Here is an 18,675-nt window from a genome sequence, read left to right on the forward strand (position 1 = left end):
TAACTAACTAAGTACTGTGAAGGTAATGCACAACATAATAAATATAATTAACACTGCTGTATTTATACATAAAAGTTGAGAGTAAATCCCAAGAGTTCTCACCACAAGGAAAAACATTGTTTTCTATTTAATTTTATATCTATATGAGATGATGTATGCTCACTAAACCTTCTGTGGTAATCATTTCATGATGTATATGTCATTATGCTGTACAGATGAAACTTACACAGATCTGTATGTCAATTTCATCTCAATAAACCAGAAGGAAAAAAAAAGAGTAAACATTTTTTTTTAAGTGCTATCTTAAGAGAACAAATATTTTCTGGCTAGAATAGCTGATATAGAATTATTTTCTAACTGTCAGTTCAGTCAGTTCAGTCACCTAGTCGTGTCCGACTCTGCAACCCCATGAATCGCAGCACTCCAGGCCTCCTGTCCATCACCAACTCCCGGAGTTCACTCAAACTCATGTCCATCAAGTCGGTGAAGCCATCCAGCCATCTCATCCTCTGTCATCCCTTTCTTCTCCTGCCTCGAATCCCTCCCAGCATTAGGATATTTTCCAATGAGTCAACTCTTCGCATGAGGTGGCCAAACTATTGGAGTTTCAGCTTTAGCATCAGTCCTTCCAAAGAAATCCCAGGGCTGATCTCCTTCAGAATGGACTGGTTGGATCTCCTTGCAGTCCAAGGGACTCTCAAGAGTCTTCTCCAACACCACAGTTCAAAAGCATCAATTCTTTGGTGCTCAGCTTTCTTCACAGTCCAACTCTCAAATCCATACATGACCACTGGAAAAACCATAGCCTTGACTAGACAGAACTTTGTTGGCAAAGTAATGTCTCTGCTTTTGAATATGCTATCTAGGTTGCTCATAACTTTCCTTCTAAGGAGTAAGTGTCTTTTATTTCATGGCTGCAGTCACCATCTGCAGTGATTTTGGAGCCCAGAAAAATAAACTCAGCCACTTTTTCCACTGTTTCCCCATCTATTTCCCATGAAGTGATGGGACCAGATGCCATGATCTTCATTGTCTGAATGTTGAGCTTTAAGCCAACTTTTTCACTCTCCTCTTTCACTTTCATCAAGAGGCTCTTTAGTTCACTTTCTGCCATAAGGGTGGTGTCATCTGCATATCTGAGGTTATTGATATTTCTCCCGGCAATCTTGATTCCAGCTTGTGCTTCTTCCAGTACAGTGTTTCTCATGATGTACTCTGCATAGAAGTTAAATAAGCAGGGTGACAATATACAGCCTTGATGTACTCCTTTTCCTATTTGGAACCAGTCTGTTGTTCCATGTCCAGTTCTAACTCTTGCTTCCTGACCTGCATATGGGTTTCTCAAGAGGCAGGTCAGGTGGTCTGGGATGCCCATCTCTTGAAGAATTGTCCACAGTTTATTGTGATCCACACAGTCAAAGGCTTTGGCATAGTCAATAACGCAGAAATAGATGTTTTTCTGGAACTCTCCTGCTTTTTCCATGATCCAGCAGATGTTGGCAATTTGATCTCTGGTTCCTCTGCCTTTTCTAAAACCAGCTTGAACATCTGGAAGTTCACAGTTCACGTATTGCTGAAGCCTGGCTTGGAGAATTTTGAGGATTACTTTACTAGTGTGTGAAATGAATGCAATTGTGTGGTAGTTTGAGCATTCTTTGGCATTGCCTTTCTTTGGGATTGAAATGAAACTGACCTTTTCCAGTCCTGTGGCCACTGCTGAGTTTTCCAATTGTGCTGACATATTGAGTGCAGCACTTTCACAGCATCATCTTTCAGGATTTGGAATAGCTTCACTGGAATTCCATCACCGCCACTAGTTTTGTTCATAGTGATGCTTTCTAAGGCCCAGTTGACTTCACATTCCAGGATGTCTGGCTCTAGGTGAGTGATCACACCATCGTGGTTATCTGGGTCATGAAGATCATTTTTGTGTAGTTCTTCTGTGTATTCTTGCCACCTCTTCTTAATATCTTCTGCTTCTGTTAGGTCCATACCATTTCTGTCCTTTATCGAGCCCGTCTTTGCATGAAATGTTCCGTTGGTATCTCTAATTTTCTTGAAGAGATCTCTAGTCTTTCCCATTCTGTTGTTTTCCTCTATTTCTTTGCATTGATCGCTGAGGAAGGCTTTCTTATCTCTCCTTGCTGTTCTTTGGAACTCTTCTAACTGTAAACCACTCCAAAACTGGGAAAACATATGAAACAACTGTTTCCAAGGAGTGCAGACAGTGAAAGTTTGCCATTTGTGGGAGAAACTAACCTTTAGCATAAGGACCTGGAGCCCCGCAGAGTGGCAGCTTGCTGTATGCAAGAAACAGAGATCAGAATTAGGGCTGGTAATATCACTGGAATTTGAGGGGAAAGGTGTTGGAGAGAAGTGAACTTCTTAAAAAGGACCTTAAAATCTGTAGAGGGAGTTTTTTAAACCTACACATGCACACAGAGAGAGAGAGAGAGAGAGACAGGGAAAGCTGGCAGAAAACAGCTTTTGAGGGTCTAAAAACTCCATGGAGATTTCAGAGACTTCGTTGTGTTGGGAAGACATAGGTGCTCTGGCTTTTCTACAGTGAAGAATTTTGGTAAAAATGCCTTGCTCAATTGAATCACCAGAATAAAAATTATGGGCCAAAAGTAAGGGCTAAGTCCTGGTACAAAAATAAATAAGTAAGGAATAAAAAACTTGCCCTAACAGATATTAAAGTAAAACTCAAAAATAAATAAAGTAAACCTCAACAGACTTAAAGTGATAATTTAACAAACAATATATTTTTGACAAAGACAAAATAATCGAGTTCTGCCTCTTGCTTTTTCCAACTTTTTGTTTTGTATTTTAGTTGATTAGCCATGTTGTGATAGTTTCAGTTGTACTGCAAAGTGACTCAGTTATATATATACCTGTATCTATTCTTCCCTGGTGGCTCAGATGGTAAGGAATCCACCAGCAATGCAGGAGACCTGGGTTCAATCCCTGGCTTGAGAAGATCCCCTAGAGGAAAGTATGGCTACCCACTCCAGTATACTTGACTGGAGAATCCCCATGGAGAGAGGAGCTTGGCAGGCTACAGTTCATGGGGTTGTAAAGTGCTGGACACAACTGAGTGACTAAGAACAGAACAGCACATTCTATTTTAAAATCTTTTCCCATTTAGATTGTTATAATACATAATATTGAGCAGAGTTCTCTGCGCTATACAGTAGGTCCTTGTTGACTATCCATTTTAAATATAGCAGTGTGTATATGTCAATCAAAATTCCCTATCCTTTCCCCTCACCCTTCCCCTCTGGTAACACAGAAATACCATACTGACTGGAGTAAGTCAGACAGTGAAAGAGAAATATCCTATGATATTGTGGAATCTAAAAAGAAATGATACAAATGAACTTAATTACTAAACAGAAATGGACTCACAGACTTAGAGAAGGAACTTATGGTTACCAGAGTTCTATTTCCATCTTCAGTTCAGTTCAGTTCAGTTCAGTTCAGCCGCTCAGTCGTGTCCGACTCTGCGACCCCATGAATTGCAGCACGCCAGGCCTCCCTGTCCATCACCATCTCCCGGAGTTCACTCAAATAAATATTCAGCACTTATTCTTACCTACAATTATTAATTGCCCAACTGATTTAATATTGAAATCACAATAGATTCTTCTTGCCTTTTACATTGGATTAAGCTATGGAGACATATTAGATGTGAATCAAGAGTGAAGACAAAAAAGCATGCTGCCTTTTTGGCATCTTCTAGTACCTTTCAAAATGGCAACCCACTCCAGTGTTCTTGCCTGGAGAATCCCAGGGCCGGGGGAGCCTGGTGGGCTGCCGTCTATGGGGTCGCACAGAGTCGGACACGACTGAAGTGACTTAGCAGTACCTTTCAATGTTATGAACTCGTTCTGTCTATAGACTTTACGGATTATGTAATTTTTTCTCATTTGTGAATATGGAACATGTTAAATGAGCCCATCTAAATTCTAACAGAGGTAATTCAGTTCAGAGGTCGATTTAATAAAGAGGATGAATTTTAGTGCTCTCATTTGAGTTTTTAAGAGAAGTATCTAGAATTTGCATCAGATCAAATTACCCTGTGATGCTTATTTTTATTTAATTAGAGTAAATATGGTACTTTTGAAGACCATGTAGCATGCAATTACATTAATTCCAAAGTCCGCATGTTCTAAGTTTGAAATCGTTATGTTTAATGGAACACAATACCCTTATGTGTCACCCACGACACCAATTCTTCTTAGTAAATTTAAATAAAGTGTTTGTCTAAACATATCAGTCGACAAAGTGCCTCTCATTTGATCTTACATAATTGTCTGTATTCTTGGTTATCAGTTATCATTTTTACTTACTTTCTCTCTAAATATATATGCATGCAATAGATATATGGTTGGCCGAAAAGTTTGTAAGCTCTTACAGAAAAACAAATGAAATTTTTGGCCCACCCAATAAAATTATGTGATCTCTCAAAACGTTTTTTTTTTTTCTCTTAAAACCTCTGATTTTAATATTTTTAATGGGTAAAGGATTGCAAACTCATATTTAGGACATAGAGAAATGCATTTTCAGAAATATTCTACATGTGAACTAAAGGGGGCAATGCTTCCCTTCATAAACATGAGTAACTGGTTAAAAACAGGGCTGTTTACATGTGAAACAGAAGGCACTGTGGAAGGAAATGAATAAAGTGGAAGAAGTGACGGTCAGATTTATGTTTGCTTGGGCAGGAGAGAGGACGACCTGAGTCTTTGCAGGAGAAATGAGCAAGTTCTTGGGAACATCACTGTTGATTCTGTGGCTCCAGTCTGACTGTGAGTTGTGGGAGGGAGGTTTAAATATAGGAGAAAAACGCCAAGAACAATGCAAGGCTGGGAGCTGAGAAAATTGGGGACTTTTATTTCAATATGTTTTACTGGATAATAATGATTTTCTGTGGAAATTTTAAGAACAAAATTTGAAATCTGTTACTCTCTTTCCAAACAGGGGTGAAGAGTCAACAGAACAGTGCTCAGCAGCAGGTTAAACAAAATCCTCCATCCCTGAGTGTGACAGAAGGAGGGATTTCTATTCTGAACTGTGACTATGATAATACTATACTTGATTACTTCCAATGGTACAGAAAATACCCAGCAAAAAGTCCCACATCCTTAATATCAATAAGTTCCGTTTTGGAGAAAAATGAGGATGGAAGGTTCACAGTCTTCCATAACAGAAGTGCCAAACACCTCTCTCTGCACATCTCAGCCTCCCAGCCTGGAGACTCAGCCTTGTACCTCTGCGCAGCCAGCACACTGTGCTCCCCAGGCACCTGCAGCCTGTACTCAAACATGCTTTGGGGACTCAGACTCAGAGACACACAGACTTGCTTCCCATTATACATGGCAGCGTGAGAAGCTGTGCCTTAAAGTGGGTGAGACTGCTGACCTTTCCCTTCTCCAGGGGATCTCCCCAACACAGGAATCGAACAGGGGTCTCCTGCACTGCAGGCAGATTCTTTACCAACTGAGCTATCAGGGAAGCCCAGCTAAACTTCAAAGAAGACCAATAGGTGGCAAGTCCTACATTCCATGGGCTCCAGGGTTTCCAGGAATCTAGCATTTTTACTTTCAGAAAGAGGCTGCTGGGTCAGCTAAGCTCCAATCACTGATGATGTTTTGTTGCCATTTGCTCCTGGAATGAGGTACCCTGTTTCACCTGTTTTCCAGAGAAAAGAGGTGTTCAGGATGGGGAATCAGATCCCACTGCAAGTTCTATAGTGAATGCTGGTGTGCTTTTGAATATCACAGCCATGTGCTTCGGTTTTATATAAAATGGATAATATAATATATTATTATTTTTCTGGCTAAATATGCCTTTCCATTTAATGCATTTGAGGTTGTGTATGCTGTAAATCACATTCATTTACTTGTTTCTTAATTTATAAGTACTTCTAGGCAATGCTTTAGCAAATCACTTATTGTGTACTCTTTCCCTGGACGACATTCAAATATTTGACACATTGTCATCAGTAAAAGACATTGTCTTATTGTTGTTCAGTCACTCAGTTGTGTCTGGCTCTTTGAGACCCCATGGCCTGCAGCATACCAGGCTTCCCTGTGTTTCACTATCTCCAAGAGTTTGCTCAAACTCATGTCTATCAAGTCAGTAATGCCATCCAATCATCTCATCCCATCCTTCTCATCTCATCCATCTCATCCTCCTTCTGCTGCCCCCTTCTCCTTCTGTTCTCAATCTTTCCCGGCATCAGGGTCTTTTTCAAAGAGTCAACTCTTGACATCAGGTAGCCAAAGTATGGGAGCTTCAGCTTCAGCATCAGTCCTTCCAATGAATATTCAGGACTGATTTCCTTTAGGATGGACTGGTTGGATCTCCTTGCAGTCCAAGGGACTCTCAAGAGTCTTCTCCAATACCATAGTTCAAAAGCATCAGTTCTTTGGCACCCAGCTTTCTTTATAGTCCAACTCTCACATCTATATGTGACTACTGGAAAAACCATAGCTTTGACTATACAGATCTTTCTTGGTGAAGTGATGTCTCTGCTTTTTATTATGCTGTCTACGTTTGTCATAGCTTTCCTTCCAAAAAGCAAGAGTCTTTTAATTTTAAGGCTGTAGTCACTGTCTGCAGTGATTTTGGAGCCCAAGGAAATAAAATCTGTCACTGTTTCCACTTTTCCCCTTCTATTTGCTATGAAGTGATGGGACCAGAGGCCGTGATCTTAGTTTTTTGAATGTTGAGTTTTAAGTCAGCTTTTTCACTCTCCTTTTTCACCCTCATCAAGAGGCTCTTTGCTTCTCTTCACTTTCTGCCATTAGAATGGTATCATCATTAAGCTTTAGTGGGAGTTAATCAGGTTGAAAGACAGCCTAGAAGAAAAGTGATCTTACGAGTAAGAATAGCACACACAGGGCAATAGAGATTATAGTGAATTTCAGGACTGAAAGTCAAGATTGTGTTATGAATAAAATCACACAAATACAACATTTTCAAACCAACACTGCAAAGTAACCATAGTCTCAATTTTTAAAATGAGCAAACATAATCTTCATGAAGTTATCAAAAGTATTCTTTATTTACTTGATATTCTTTTAATAATTTTTTCATTTGGCATATGTCCTAGATCCAAATACATATTGTATCTGCACTCAGGAAGCATGTAATACTGGAAAGGCCATTACAAAACAGTGCAAGCGAAGCTACCACAAGGGAAAAGTAAAATATGGGCACTAACAGAGGCATCCAAATTGGAAAAGGAGTATAAGGGAATACTACCTAAGATAGGTGGTGTCAATGTCAAGACTTTTAAAAGAATTCATCAAAGATGGAGTGAGGTAAAGAGTATTAAAGAAAAGGGGAAATAGAATGTGCAAACGTCAAGTCAAGATTTTGTTTAGGAGGATGACATTAACTCAGAATGGCTGGAGCACACAACTCCAAACAGGCAACAATAAATATAAAACTAAAACAATAAGCAGAAGCCACCTTGTGAAAATAATTATGAACCATTATGAGATGCTGTATATTATCTGGAAAGCATTGAGAAGCACTGTAAGCGATCTGCACAGCAAATGTTACACTGAAATGTTAGTATATGAAATATGATTATTTCATATATGCATATGTACTTATATATGTAACTATATATATACTGTATTTATAAATTTATAAATACAGTATATATATAGTTACATATATAAATGTATATGTATGTACATACATATATAAATACAGTATATATATATAGTTACATATATAAGTACATATGCATATATAAATATATATACACTGATATTTACCTTGGTTTTTCTTTTTCTGTTAATCTTGGAGTAATTCTCTCTCTAACACTGGTATTGATAGACCTAACCTTATAGAAGAAGAAGAAAAAAAAAGACACATCTTGGATGTAAACTTATTCAGGAAAAGTCAAAATTCACTTTTCAATGAGCATTTCTCAGTCTGACCACAGGGAACACTGTTTTCAAGGACTCTAGACAGGCATACAGTTCCCTGTGAGCTGTGAAAGTGTTGTAAAATCTCTCTGATTGGCTATCCCCAACTAAAAGTCAGCATCCTAGCACCACCATACCATGCTGATCACCTCCTACAGTTTTATTTAGAGAACCTAGGCTCACTTGAAATGACCACTTTTGTCTAATAATAAACATGTTACCTACACTTCACTGAACACTTAGCATATTCTAGGAACTTCCTGCAGGAAACTTTACTTAATTCTTGCCTGATGGGAAAGGTGAAACTCTTGAGAGATTATTCTTCCCCACTGCCATCCTTTCTATTATACAGAAGGGAGAGTGAGGCTAAGATACTCATTCAACGTCAGAGTTAGTAAATGGAGGATATGGGATTTAATTTAAGGGGTTACATTTAATCACAATCATCTACTACCTCTGAGAGTAGACGCACAGTGATTCCCCGGCCTTCACAGTCTGTGCCCAACCCTGAACCTGGACTACAGATGCTCTCCAGACAGGACTTCTGTGGGGCACTGACCAGAAGGGTCCTTCAGGAAGAAAGAGAGACCCAAGGGAAACTCAGTTGTTTCAATATGAAATGCAAAAGGGGGCTTTGCTGTTAAGATCATATCTAATTTAACATTATTTTCTTGATCATTATATAATTTCTGGTTAGATAATTGTGTAACTGCATAGTAGGTATTGTATATTAAATAGACAACCACACAAATTTCAGTTTAAAAAAACCAAAGTGAATCACCATATGACTGAACTACACATGTGAACTACATTGTTTTCTGTAAATGAAATGGAACACCTCTTTCTTCTGCTAGATATCCACAGCTTCTCATTATTAAAAAAAAAAACAACTAAGCAATAGTGTACAGAGGTTCAGGATTTTTAATTTTAGGGGGGCAGTATGACAGGCTGAAGGTAAGTAAAGATAAAAAATAATTTCTCCTCATCTCACAGATGTCAAGTGACCTGGAATCATAGGAAATAATCTGTCATCATAGAAGTGATCTTCTATAATAACTGAGCCCAGGACAAATAACATTGAATAGAATGGAAATTTTCCTTTGTCCTAGTGAAATAGTTACCTAGATCACCATCAGAAGTCTAAGATAATCTGAAAAGGGAGCAGACTTTAAAGGGAGGTGTTTAAAAACATGATTTGAGAAAGAAAAGGATGGCAGGGAACAACACCTAGGTTGTGAAATTTCTACCTTGAAATTCTGTGTGTAATAATATAGAACTATCCCTTACAAGGACACAAAACCATATCTGCAGTTTAATTTAAAATATTTTTTCTTTAATTGAGAAGGAAAACACAGATATTGTATTTTTAAATGTCAACCTAAATTAAAGGGTACATTTACATGGCCCCCAAATTTCTGGAGAATATACGAACAACTTTTTCAGGAGGAAAGAGATTATTTTAAATGCATTTGGTCAGCTTATTCTATGCAAGAATGCACAGGATATGATCTGACAGTTCATCCTACCAACCAAACCAATGTCTGCCCTGAGAGAGCTGTACCACTCATGGCCAACAATTCTGTGGAGCTTTACACAAAGCCAAATAAGACTGAGCAGGGTCAGTGCAGGAGAGGACTTCTTAAAACACAGGAGCCAACATGACTCTTGTAAGCATATGATGGGCATGATGGCCTCTGACTCCATTGGTAGGAAGAGTTGCTAATAGGGAGGCTGAGGACAGTGTTGGATTGTGGGGAGACAGTGAGAAGGAGCAGAGAGGGTGAACAATTACTTAACGTAACAAATAGTCAGGAAAATAAGAAGGGAGGAGAAAGGAATCCATAATTGACTCCCTTAGTCTTGACTGAAGATTTAATTCCTGCCCTTGAAGTTTTTGGCCAGTTCCTTATTTGTCAGCACCAAGCATCAAACTTTTTGTTTCTTCTGTTTACAGGATCCAGATTGTCCCAGATCATTCAGGTCTAACCAACAACAGTTAGTCAGGAGAGCAAGAATGAGGAACTGGACAGTTCCTATGACAACAGTCTTATATGTTTTGTACTGTATTGTACAAAAGTCCTCCCAGTGAGGAGATGACTTTCCCCAAACTCAGCACACAGTGCAGAAGCCGATGCAACAGAGGGTCAAAATTTTGTGAAATTCCAGAAAGCTACAAAAATGATCAGGCTCATCATATTATCATCACAACTAGAAGATTCTGCAATATACATTTGCTGTCTCAGAGAAATGACTACAGAAAAAAATAAAAACATGATAGAAGAACTTTACAAAAAACTCATAACTCAGCTGGAGAAATTGCCTGTTCCCATATTCGCAGAGAAGACATACAAATCTTACCCAGACATTTTTTTAGAAGCTGGTGGTTAAAGGGAGTAAGATAAGATTTATAAAGGAAGTCACTGAATTCTTTCTAGGAAGAACTCCCTCACAGCTGGCTCAGAGACCATACTGCATGCCGTACAGAAGCAACATATGAAGGACAGTGTTTAGAAATTATATAAGATTCTTGCAGTTTTTACATCTGCTCAACTGAACCCTTTCAAGGAGAGTCCTTTTAGGGCTCCTGGACCCAATTTCCACATGTGCATTGGTGGGGAGTTTACCACACAACACCAAGCACTTCTCTGGACACCAGCTGCATCCTTCTATTCAACTCAGCTCTGCCATCCTCCACCTGAAAATAACATCATTTCCCAAAGGCTAGGGCTCAGTACTACCAGACAGCCTCCTCTATCCCATCCCTCACTGAAACTGGAGGTTCAAATAATTTACTCCAGGGCTTCCCAGGTAGTGCTAGTGGTAAAGAATGTGCCTGCCAATGAAGGAGACAAAAGAGATGCCAGTTCAATCCCTAGGTTGGAAGATCCCCTAGAATAGCAAATGACCACCCACTCCAGTATTCTCGCCTGGAAAATCCCATGGACAGAGAAGCTTGGCAGGCTTCAGTCCACTGAGCTTCAAAGAGTCAGATATGACTGGGAAACTGAACACAATAACTTACTCCATCTCAGGGTGCCAAACACAAGCTTAGGTTATTATCTATACTTCTACATGACTACCTATAGACCAGACGTTCCTGTGACCCCATTCTCAGTTTCAGTGAATTCAGTAGAGCAGTTCACAAAACTCAGAGAAATATTTTACTCACTAGTATGCTGTGCGTGCTAACTCACTTCAGTAGTATCCAACTCTTTGTGACCTTATGGACTGTAGCCCGCCAGGCTCCTCTGACCATGGGATTCTTCCAGGCAAGCATACTGGAGTGGGTTGCCATGCACTCCTCCAGGGGATCTTCCCAACCCAGGGATTGAATCTGCATCTCTTATGTCTACTGCATTGGCAGGTGAGTTCTTTACCACTAGCACCATCTGGGAAGCCCTTTACTCACTAGATCACTGGTTTATTATAAAAGGATATAGGTCAGGAACAGCCAGATGGAGAGATGCATAGGACGAGGTACGTAGAACATCCAAGCCCTCCTCAGGTGACCTCTCCCAGCACCTCCATGAGTTCACCAACCCAGAACCTCTCCAAACCCAGTATTGTGAGTTTTAGAGAGGCTTCTTTACATCACCATGATTGATTTACATCACCATGAATGATTTACATCATTGGCCGTTGTGGATCAATTCAACCTCCAGCCCCTCCCCTCTCCCCTGTGTGGTCAAAAGGAGAAAGTTTCAACCATCCAATCAGTTGGTTGATAGTGAATAGCTTTTAATGCAAATTATTATTTGATTTTTGAATAGATAACAAATACATGTGGTATAAAACTTAAAAAGTATTCAAAGGATATATGTAGCACATATAGTATATATAAGAAAGTAACACTCTCTCTCTCACCTGCATCCCCACTGTCCTCAGTATCCTAGTAAAAATACTATTAAAATTAAAATTTTCCTCGAGTTATTTGTATTTTAGTTGTTGAGTTGTAAGTGTTCTTTATATATTCTGAATACTCAGCCCTTAACAAATGTGATTTGTAAATAGTTACTCCCATTCCATGGGTTGCCTTTTTCACTTTCCTGATAGTATCTTTTGAAACAGAAGCTATTTAATTGTGATGAAGCCTGATTTATCTATTTTTCTTTACTTGTGCTTTGATTGCATACCTTAAGAACCATTGCCTCATCCAAAGTCACAAAGATTTACATCAATGAGTTCATCTAAGAGTTTCATAGTTTGAATTTTTACATTGAGGCCATTGATCCATTTCAGACTTATTCTTCAGTGGTGGAAGGTAGAAAGATATAACTTCTTTCCTTTGTATATGAGACATTTGGAGTCCCTGACCAAAAGAAAACTGAGTGGATATAGCAAATAAAGTGGACATTAAAATAGGAATTGTTGCTAGGAATGCAGAGCAGCACTTCAGAATGATTAAGTGCACAATTGACCAGGAAGACAGAATAATCTTATTTTATATGCACTGAATAATATACCTTCAAAATATATCCAACATAAATCGGTAGACTTAATCAGCAGAATTAAACTAGTAGAATTTGTTGATTTAAAAATAGTCACTAAGCAAATATACAACTCTGCTGCCAGACATTAACATCTATCATCAATAGAAACACAGAGAAAATATTCTCTACTTACACAATTACTAAATTGTATTCTTTACCTAATTTACATATATAGAAGACTGTACCCCAAAACAACAGAATACAGATTATTTTCAAATTCACTTGCAATATTTATCAACTTGTTCATACTCTGGATCTTAAAGCAAGGCTTAATCAATTTCAGAGGATTTAAATCATTCAGAACATAGTCTCTGATGTTGATCAGAGACGATGTTGATCAGAGATATTAAATAAGAATTCAATAACAAAAAGATAATTAAACTTTATTCCTGTACTTGCTAGATAAAATAGCAAATTTTCAAAGGTATTCCTCCAGAGAAACATCAAGGCAAAACAGAGGTTGGGGTGGGGTAGATGTTTCAGTCCCTGAATGGAATGCCCTCCTTATGAACATTATTTCCTGTTAGGGACAGAAACATCTAAAAGCCACAGGAACTCTGCACTCAGCTACTCAGAGAAGGGCTGGTCTCTGCTATGATAAGAACAAGAGAAATTTAGAGAAGAATGTCTGTCAAGCTCTGGCCTGGTCTGCTGTGGGTGTTCATGGCCACCTTTGGCTTCAATACATGTGGCCCTAAACATAGGGCCTCAGTTTCCTTTTAGAGCTCAATGGTGGCCCCGTGCAAGCTGTGACTGGCAGGGGGGTTAGAGGGAAGAGAGGTGGAGAAATGAGCAAGTAGGTAACCCTTTTCTTGGTCCTAATGTCACAACCTCGTGTAGCTCTCATGACTCCTGAGACATATCAAAGGACCAACTCTGTCTTCTATTCCCACAGGATCCAGCTTGGCTGGCAACGTAACCCAAGCTCAGAACAGAGTAGCAGCACAGGAAGAAGACCATGGACTGCATGTGTGAAACCACATCGGGAAAGCAGACTTTGTACTGGTACAGAGAGCTTCCTGGTGGAGGGATGGAATTCCTTATTTATCAGGATGATAATAGAGCAAATGCAAGGAGGGATGGTTACTCTGGAATTTCACTGGGAAAAAAAGTTCATCAGCCTCACCATCTCTTCCTTGCAACTGGCTGACTCAGAAACGTATTTCTGTGGGCTCTTGGAATACAACAGTGAGAGAAATGACAATTCAAGTCAGTTCAGTAGCTCAGTCGTGTCCGACTCTTTGCGACCCCATCAGTTGCAGCACACCAGGCCTCCGTGTCCATCACCAACTCCCGGAGTTCACTCAGACTCATGTCCATTGAGTTGGTGATGCCATCCAGCCATCTCATCCTCTGTCGTCCCCTTCTCCTCCTGCCCCCAATCCCCCCCAGCATCAGTCTTTTCCAATGAGTCAACTCTTCTCATGAGGTGGCCAAAGTACTGGAGTTTCAGCTTTAACATCATTCCTTCCAAAGAACACCCCAGACTGATCTCCTTTAGGATGGACTGGTTGGATCTCCTTGCAGTCCAAGGGACTCTCAAGAGTCTTCTCCAACACCACAGTTCAAAAGCGTCAATTCTTTGGCGCTCTGCCTTCTTCACAATCCAACTCTCACATCCATACATGACTACTGAAAAACCATAGCCTGGCTAGACAGACCTTTGTTGGCAAAGTAATGTCTCTGCTTTTCAATATGCTACCTAGGTTGGTCATAACTTTCCTTCCAAGTAGTAAGCATCTTTTAATTTCATGGCTGCAGTCACCATCTGCAGTGATTTTGGAGCCTCCAAAAATAAAGTCTGACACTGTTTCCACTGGTTTCCCATCTATCTCCCATGAGTGATGGGACCAGATGCCATGATCCTCGTTTTCTGAATGTTGAGCTTTAAGCCAACTTTTTCACTCACCACATCACTTTCATCAAGAGGCTTTTTAGTTCCTCTTCACTTTCTGCCATAAGGGTGGTGTCATCTGCGTATCTGAGGTGATTGATATTTCTCCCAGCAATCTTGATTCTAGCTTGTGCTTCTTCCAGCCCAGCGATTCTCATGATGTACTCTGTGTGTAAGTTAAATAAGCAGGGTGAGAATATACAGCCTTGATGTACTCCTTTTCCTATTTGGAACCAGTCTGTTGTTCCATATCCAGTTCTAACTGTTGCTTTCTGACCTGCATAAAGGCTTCTCAAGAGGCAGGTCAGGTCATCTGGTATTCCCATCTCTTTCAGAATTTCCAGTTTATTGTGATCCACAAAGTCAAAGGCTTTGGCATAATCAATAAAGCAGAAATAGATGTTTTTTCTGGAACACTCTTGCTTTTTCGATGACCCAGTGGATGTTGGCAATTTGATCTCTGGTTCCTTTGCTTTTTCTAACACCAGCTTGAACATCTGGAAGTTCATGGTTCATGTATTGCTGAAGCCTGGCTTGGAGAATTTTGAGCATTACTTAGTAGCATGTGAGATGAGTGCAATTGTGCGGTAGTTTGAGCATTCTTTGGCATTGCCTTTCTTTGGGATTGGAATGAAAACTGACCTTTTCCAATCCTGTGGCCACTGCTGAGTTTTCCAAATTTGTTGGCATATTGAGTGCAGCACTTTCACAGCATCATCTTTCAGGATTTGAAACAGCGCAACTGAAATTCCATAACCTCCACTAGTTTTGTTCATAGTGATGCTTTCTAAGGCCCACTTGAATTCACATTAAAGGATGTCTGGCTCTAGATGAGTGATCACACCATCGTGACTATCTGGGTCATGAAGATCATTTTTGTGTAGTTCTTCTGTGTATTCTTACCACCTCTTCTTAATATCTTCTGCTTCTGTTAGGTCCATACCATTTCTGTCCTTTATCGAGCCCATCTTTGCATGAAATGTTCCCTTGGTATCTCTAATTTTCTTGAAGAGATCTCTAGTCTTTCCCATTTTATTGTTTTCTTCTATTTCTTTGCGTTGATTGCTCTGGAAGGCTTTATCTCTTCTTGCTATTCTTTGGAACTCTGCATTCAGATGCTTATATCTTTCCTTTTCTCCTTTGCTTTTCACCTCTCTTCTTTTCACAGCTATCTGTAAGGCTTCCCTAGACAGCCATTTTGCTTTTTTGCATTCCTTTTCCATGGGGATGGTCTTGATCCCTGTCTCCTGTACAATGTCATGAACCTCCATCCATAGTTCATCAGGCACTCTGTCTATCAGATTTAGGCCCTTAAATCTATTTCTCATTTCCACTGTATAATCATAAGGGATTTGATTGAGGTCATACCTGAATGGTCTAGTAGTTTTCCCTACTTTCTTCAATTTAAGTCTGAATTTGGCAATAAGGTGTTCATGATCTGAGCCACAGTCACCTCCTGGCCTTGTTTTTCCTGACTGTATAGAGCTTCTCCATCTTTGGCTGCAATGAATATAATCAATCTGATTTTGGTGTTGACCATCTGGTGATGTCCATGTGTAGAGTCTTCTCTTGTGTTGTTGGAAGAGGGTATTTGCTATGACCAGTGCGTTCTCTTGCCAAAACTATATTAGCCTTTGCCCTGCTTCATTCTGCATTCCAAGGCCAAATGTGCCTGTTACTCCAGGTGTTTCTTGACTTCCTACTTTTGCATTCCAGTCCCCTAGAATGAAAAGGACATCTTTTTGGGGAGTTAGTTCTAAAAGGTCTTGTAGGTCTTCATAGAACTGTTCAACTTCAGCTTCTTCAGTGTTACTGGTCAGGGCATAGACTTAGATTACTGTGATATTGAATGGTTTGCCTTGGAAACGAACAGAGATCATTCTGTCGTTTTTGAGACTGCATCCAAGTACTGCATTTTGGACTCTTTTGTTGACCATGATGGCTACTCCATTTCTTCTAAGGGATTCCTGCCCACAGTAGTAGGCATAATGGTCATTTGAGTTAAATTCACCCATTCCAGTCCATTTTAGTTCGCTGATTCCTAGACTGTTGATGTTCACTCTTGCCATGTCCTGTTTGACCACTTCCAATTTGCCTTGATTCATGGACCTGATGTTCCAGGTTCCTATGCAATATTGTTCTTTATAGCATCAGACCTTGCTTCTATCACCAGTCACATCCACAGCTGGGTATTGTTTTTTTCTTTGGCTCCATCCCTTCATTCTTTCTGGAGTTATTTCTCCACTGATCTCCAGTAGCACCTACTGACCTGGGGAGGTCCTCTTTCAGTATTTTATCAGTTTGCCTTTTCACACTGTTCATGGGTTTCTCAAGGCAAGAACACATCCAAGGTCCTGGGTGGCACCCAAGTGTGTCAGGCTGTGATGGTGCAGGAGCGGCCGGGGGGAGCTACCTCCCACCCAAGGCCAGGGGCAGCAGTGAGGAGGAGCTACCCCATGCCCGAGGTCAGGGGCAGCAGCCGAGAAGAGCAACCTCACATCCAAGGAGCGGTGGCTGCCCGTGCAGGAGCGCTGAGAGGAGCTACTCCACGTTCAAGGTCAGGAGGGGCAGCCGTGAGGAGATACCCCTCGTCCAAGGTAAGGAGCAGTGGCTGCACTTTGCTGGAGCAGCTGTGAAGAGATACCCCATGTCCAAGGTAAGAGAAACCCAAGTAAGCCAGTAGGTGTTGCGAGAGGGCATCAGAGGGCAGGCACACTGAAACCATAATCACAGAAAACTAGTCAATCTAATCACAGGGACCACAGCCTTGTCTAACTCTATGAAACTAAGCTATGCCATGTGAGGCCACCCAAGACAGGCGGATCATTGTGGGGAGGTCTGACAGAACGTGGTCCCCTGGAGAAGGGAATGGCAAACCACTTCAGTGTTCTTGCCTTGAGAAATGACAGTAGAGATAAGCAAAAACCTTAGAGCTGTATTAAGGCAGCCACCTGCTTAGGGTTTTAGGAAAATCCCATGAAAAACAGTCAGGAAGAAGGCAGACACTGTGGTAGCATAGTTTAGACATTCTAATGTAAATTTTTCTTGTATAAAACATGTTCCTTTTTTATTTCAGTGTATGAAAGAACATTGTTCCCTGAGATTCCCAGCTATTATGTTTGTGTCTTTGATTAATATAATTCCCAAAGTGATTTTCAAATTGTTCCTAAACAGCTACATTGAAGAACCCACTTATTTCAGGAAAATTAGAAGCAATCAATTCTTGAATTGCTGGATTTTCAGACCTGAAATTGTGGGAAAAACCATTCATTTTCTCTTCCATTATCATGCTGATTTTAGTAATTCATACTGTTACATAATGCATTTTATTACTTTGTATATTTTATAAAAATAAATTTTATAAATCCTTATATATATGACATTAACATAATTCAAATAAATAAGAACTAATTTTTGGAAAAATCTAAATCATTAAAAACAGCTTTGACTAAAACAAACTATGATCATTAGAGACTCAAAATACAGTTGGACTTTGAACAAACCACACGGGTTTGAATGTGAGGGTCCATTCAAACATGGATGGTTTTCAAAAGTAAACACAGCACTGCTACATGATTCTCAGTTGGTTGAGTTGCAGGTACAAAACCTCAGATATGGAGGAATTGCATATAAGGAGAACCAAGTATAAGTTATATGCAGATTTTCAACTGTTGGCCCCCAAAACTCTTGCGTTGTTGGAGAGTCAACTGTACTTCAACTCTTAACAAACTCAGGCAGACAAAATCTATTTACAACATCTGAAGCCATAGCCCTTCAGATGTGGCTGAAGAATATAATAGAAGAAGAATATCCCTGGAGGCTAAGTCACAGAATGGCTTCTTGCTTAAGACACAATCAGAATCTCATCAAAACAGAGTAAGAAATGCAATGCCCCCTGGGGCCCCAGACTTGCTCGAGACCAACACTGTGTGTCTTTCTTCTCCTTTCCAAGAGAACCTTGCATGATATAATCCAATGTCTATTCCATAATGGTATATTTAATGTGTGGAGTTTACTTGTTTCCTTTGTTTGTTTTCTGCTTATTTATTTCTTCATTGATTTTCAGACCCAGAAGAGCCTGAAGAAGGCTATAGAATCTCAATCAGAGACTCTGCCTTTGCTCAGGAGTGACTGAACAGGCATCCTAAGTTGTCTTCCTTGAAGAAGTACCTGTCTCCTACATGGAGAGAAGACAGGAAGTGAGTTCTCAGTTACAAGTGGGAAGGCTGACTATGGAATGCACAATGGCTGCTCCTAAACCCTGTACCCAGTTTCCTCTCCTCCAGCCATGCTGGAGAATTGTGTGTCTCCTGAAAATCGACATGGCCACAGCATTTTCTTT

General features: G+C 40.1%; 1 gene segment (V, D, J or C); it reads left to right on the forward strand.

The window, feature by feature from the left end:
- LOC102182508 overlaps window positions 1–18,675 on the forward strand; it is a 486,583-nt gene that overhangs the window by 14,351 nt on the left and 453,557 nt on the right. The window contains 1 exon segment of the C gene segment in view: window positions 1,358–1,362. Within this exon segment, the coding sequence occupies window positions 1,358–1,362 (5 nt within the window).

The sequence above is a fragment of the Capra hircus genome, chromosome 10 (genome assembly GCF_001704415.2).
Source record: "Capra hircus breed San Clemente chromosome 10, ASM170441v1, whole genome shotgun sequence".
NCBI classification, from domain to species: domain Eukaryota; kingdom Metazoa; phylum Chordata; class Mammalia; order Artiodactyla; family Bovidae; genus Capra; species Capra hircus.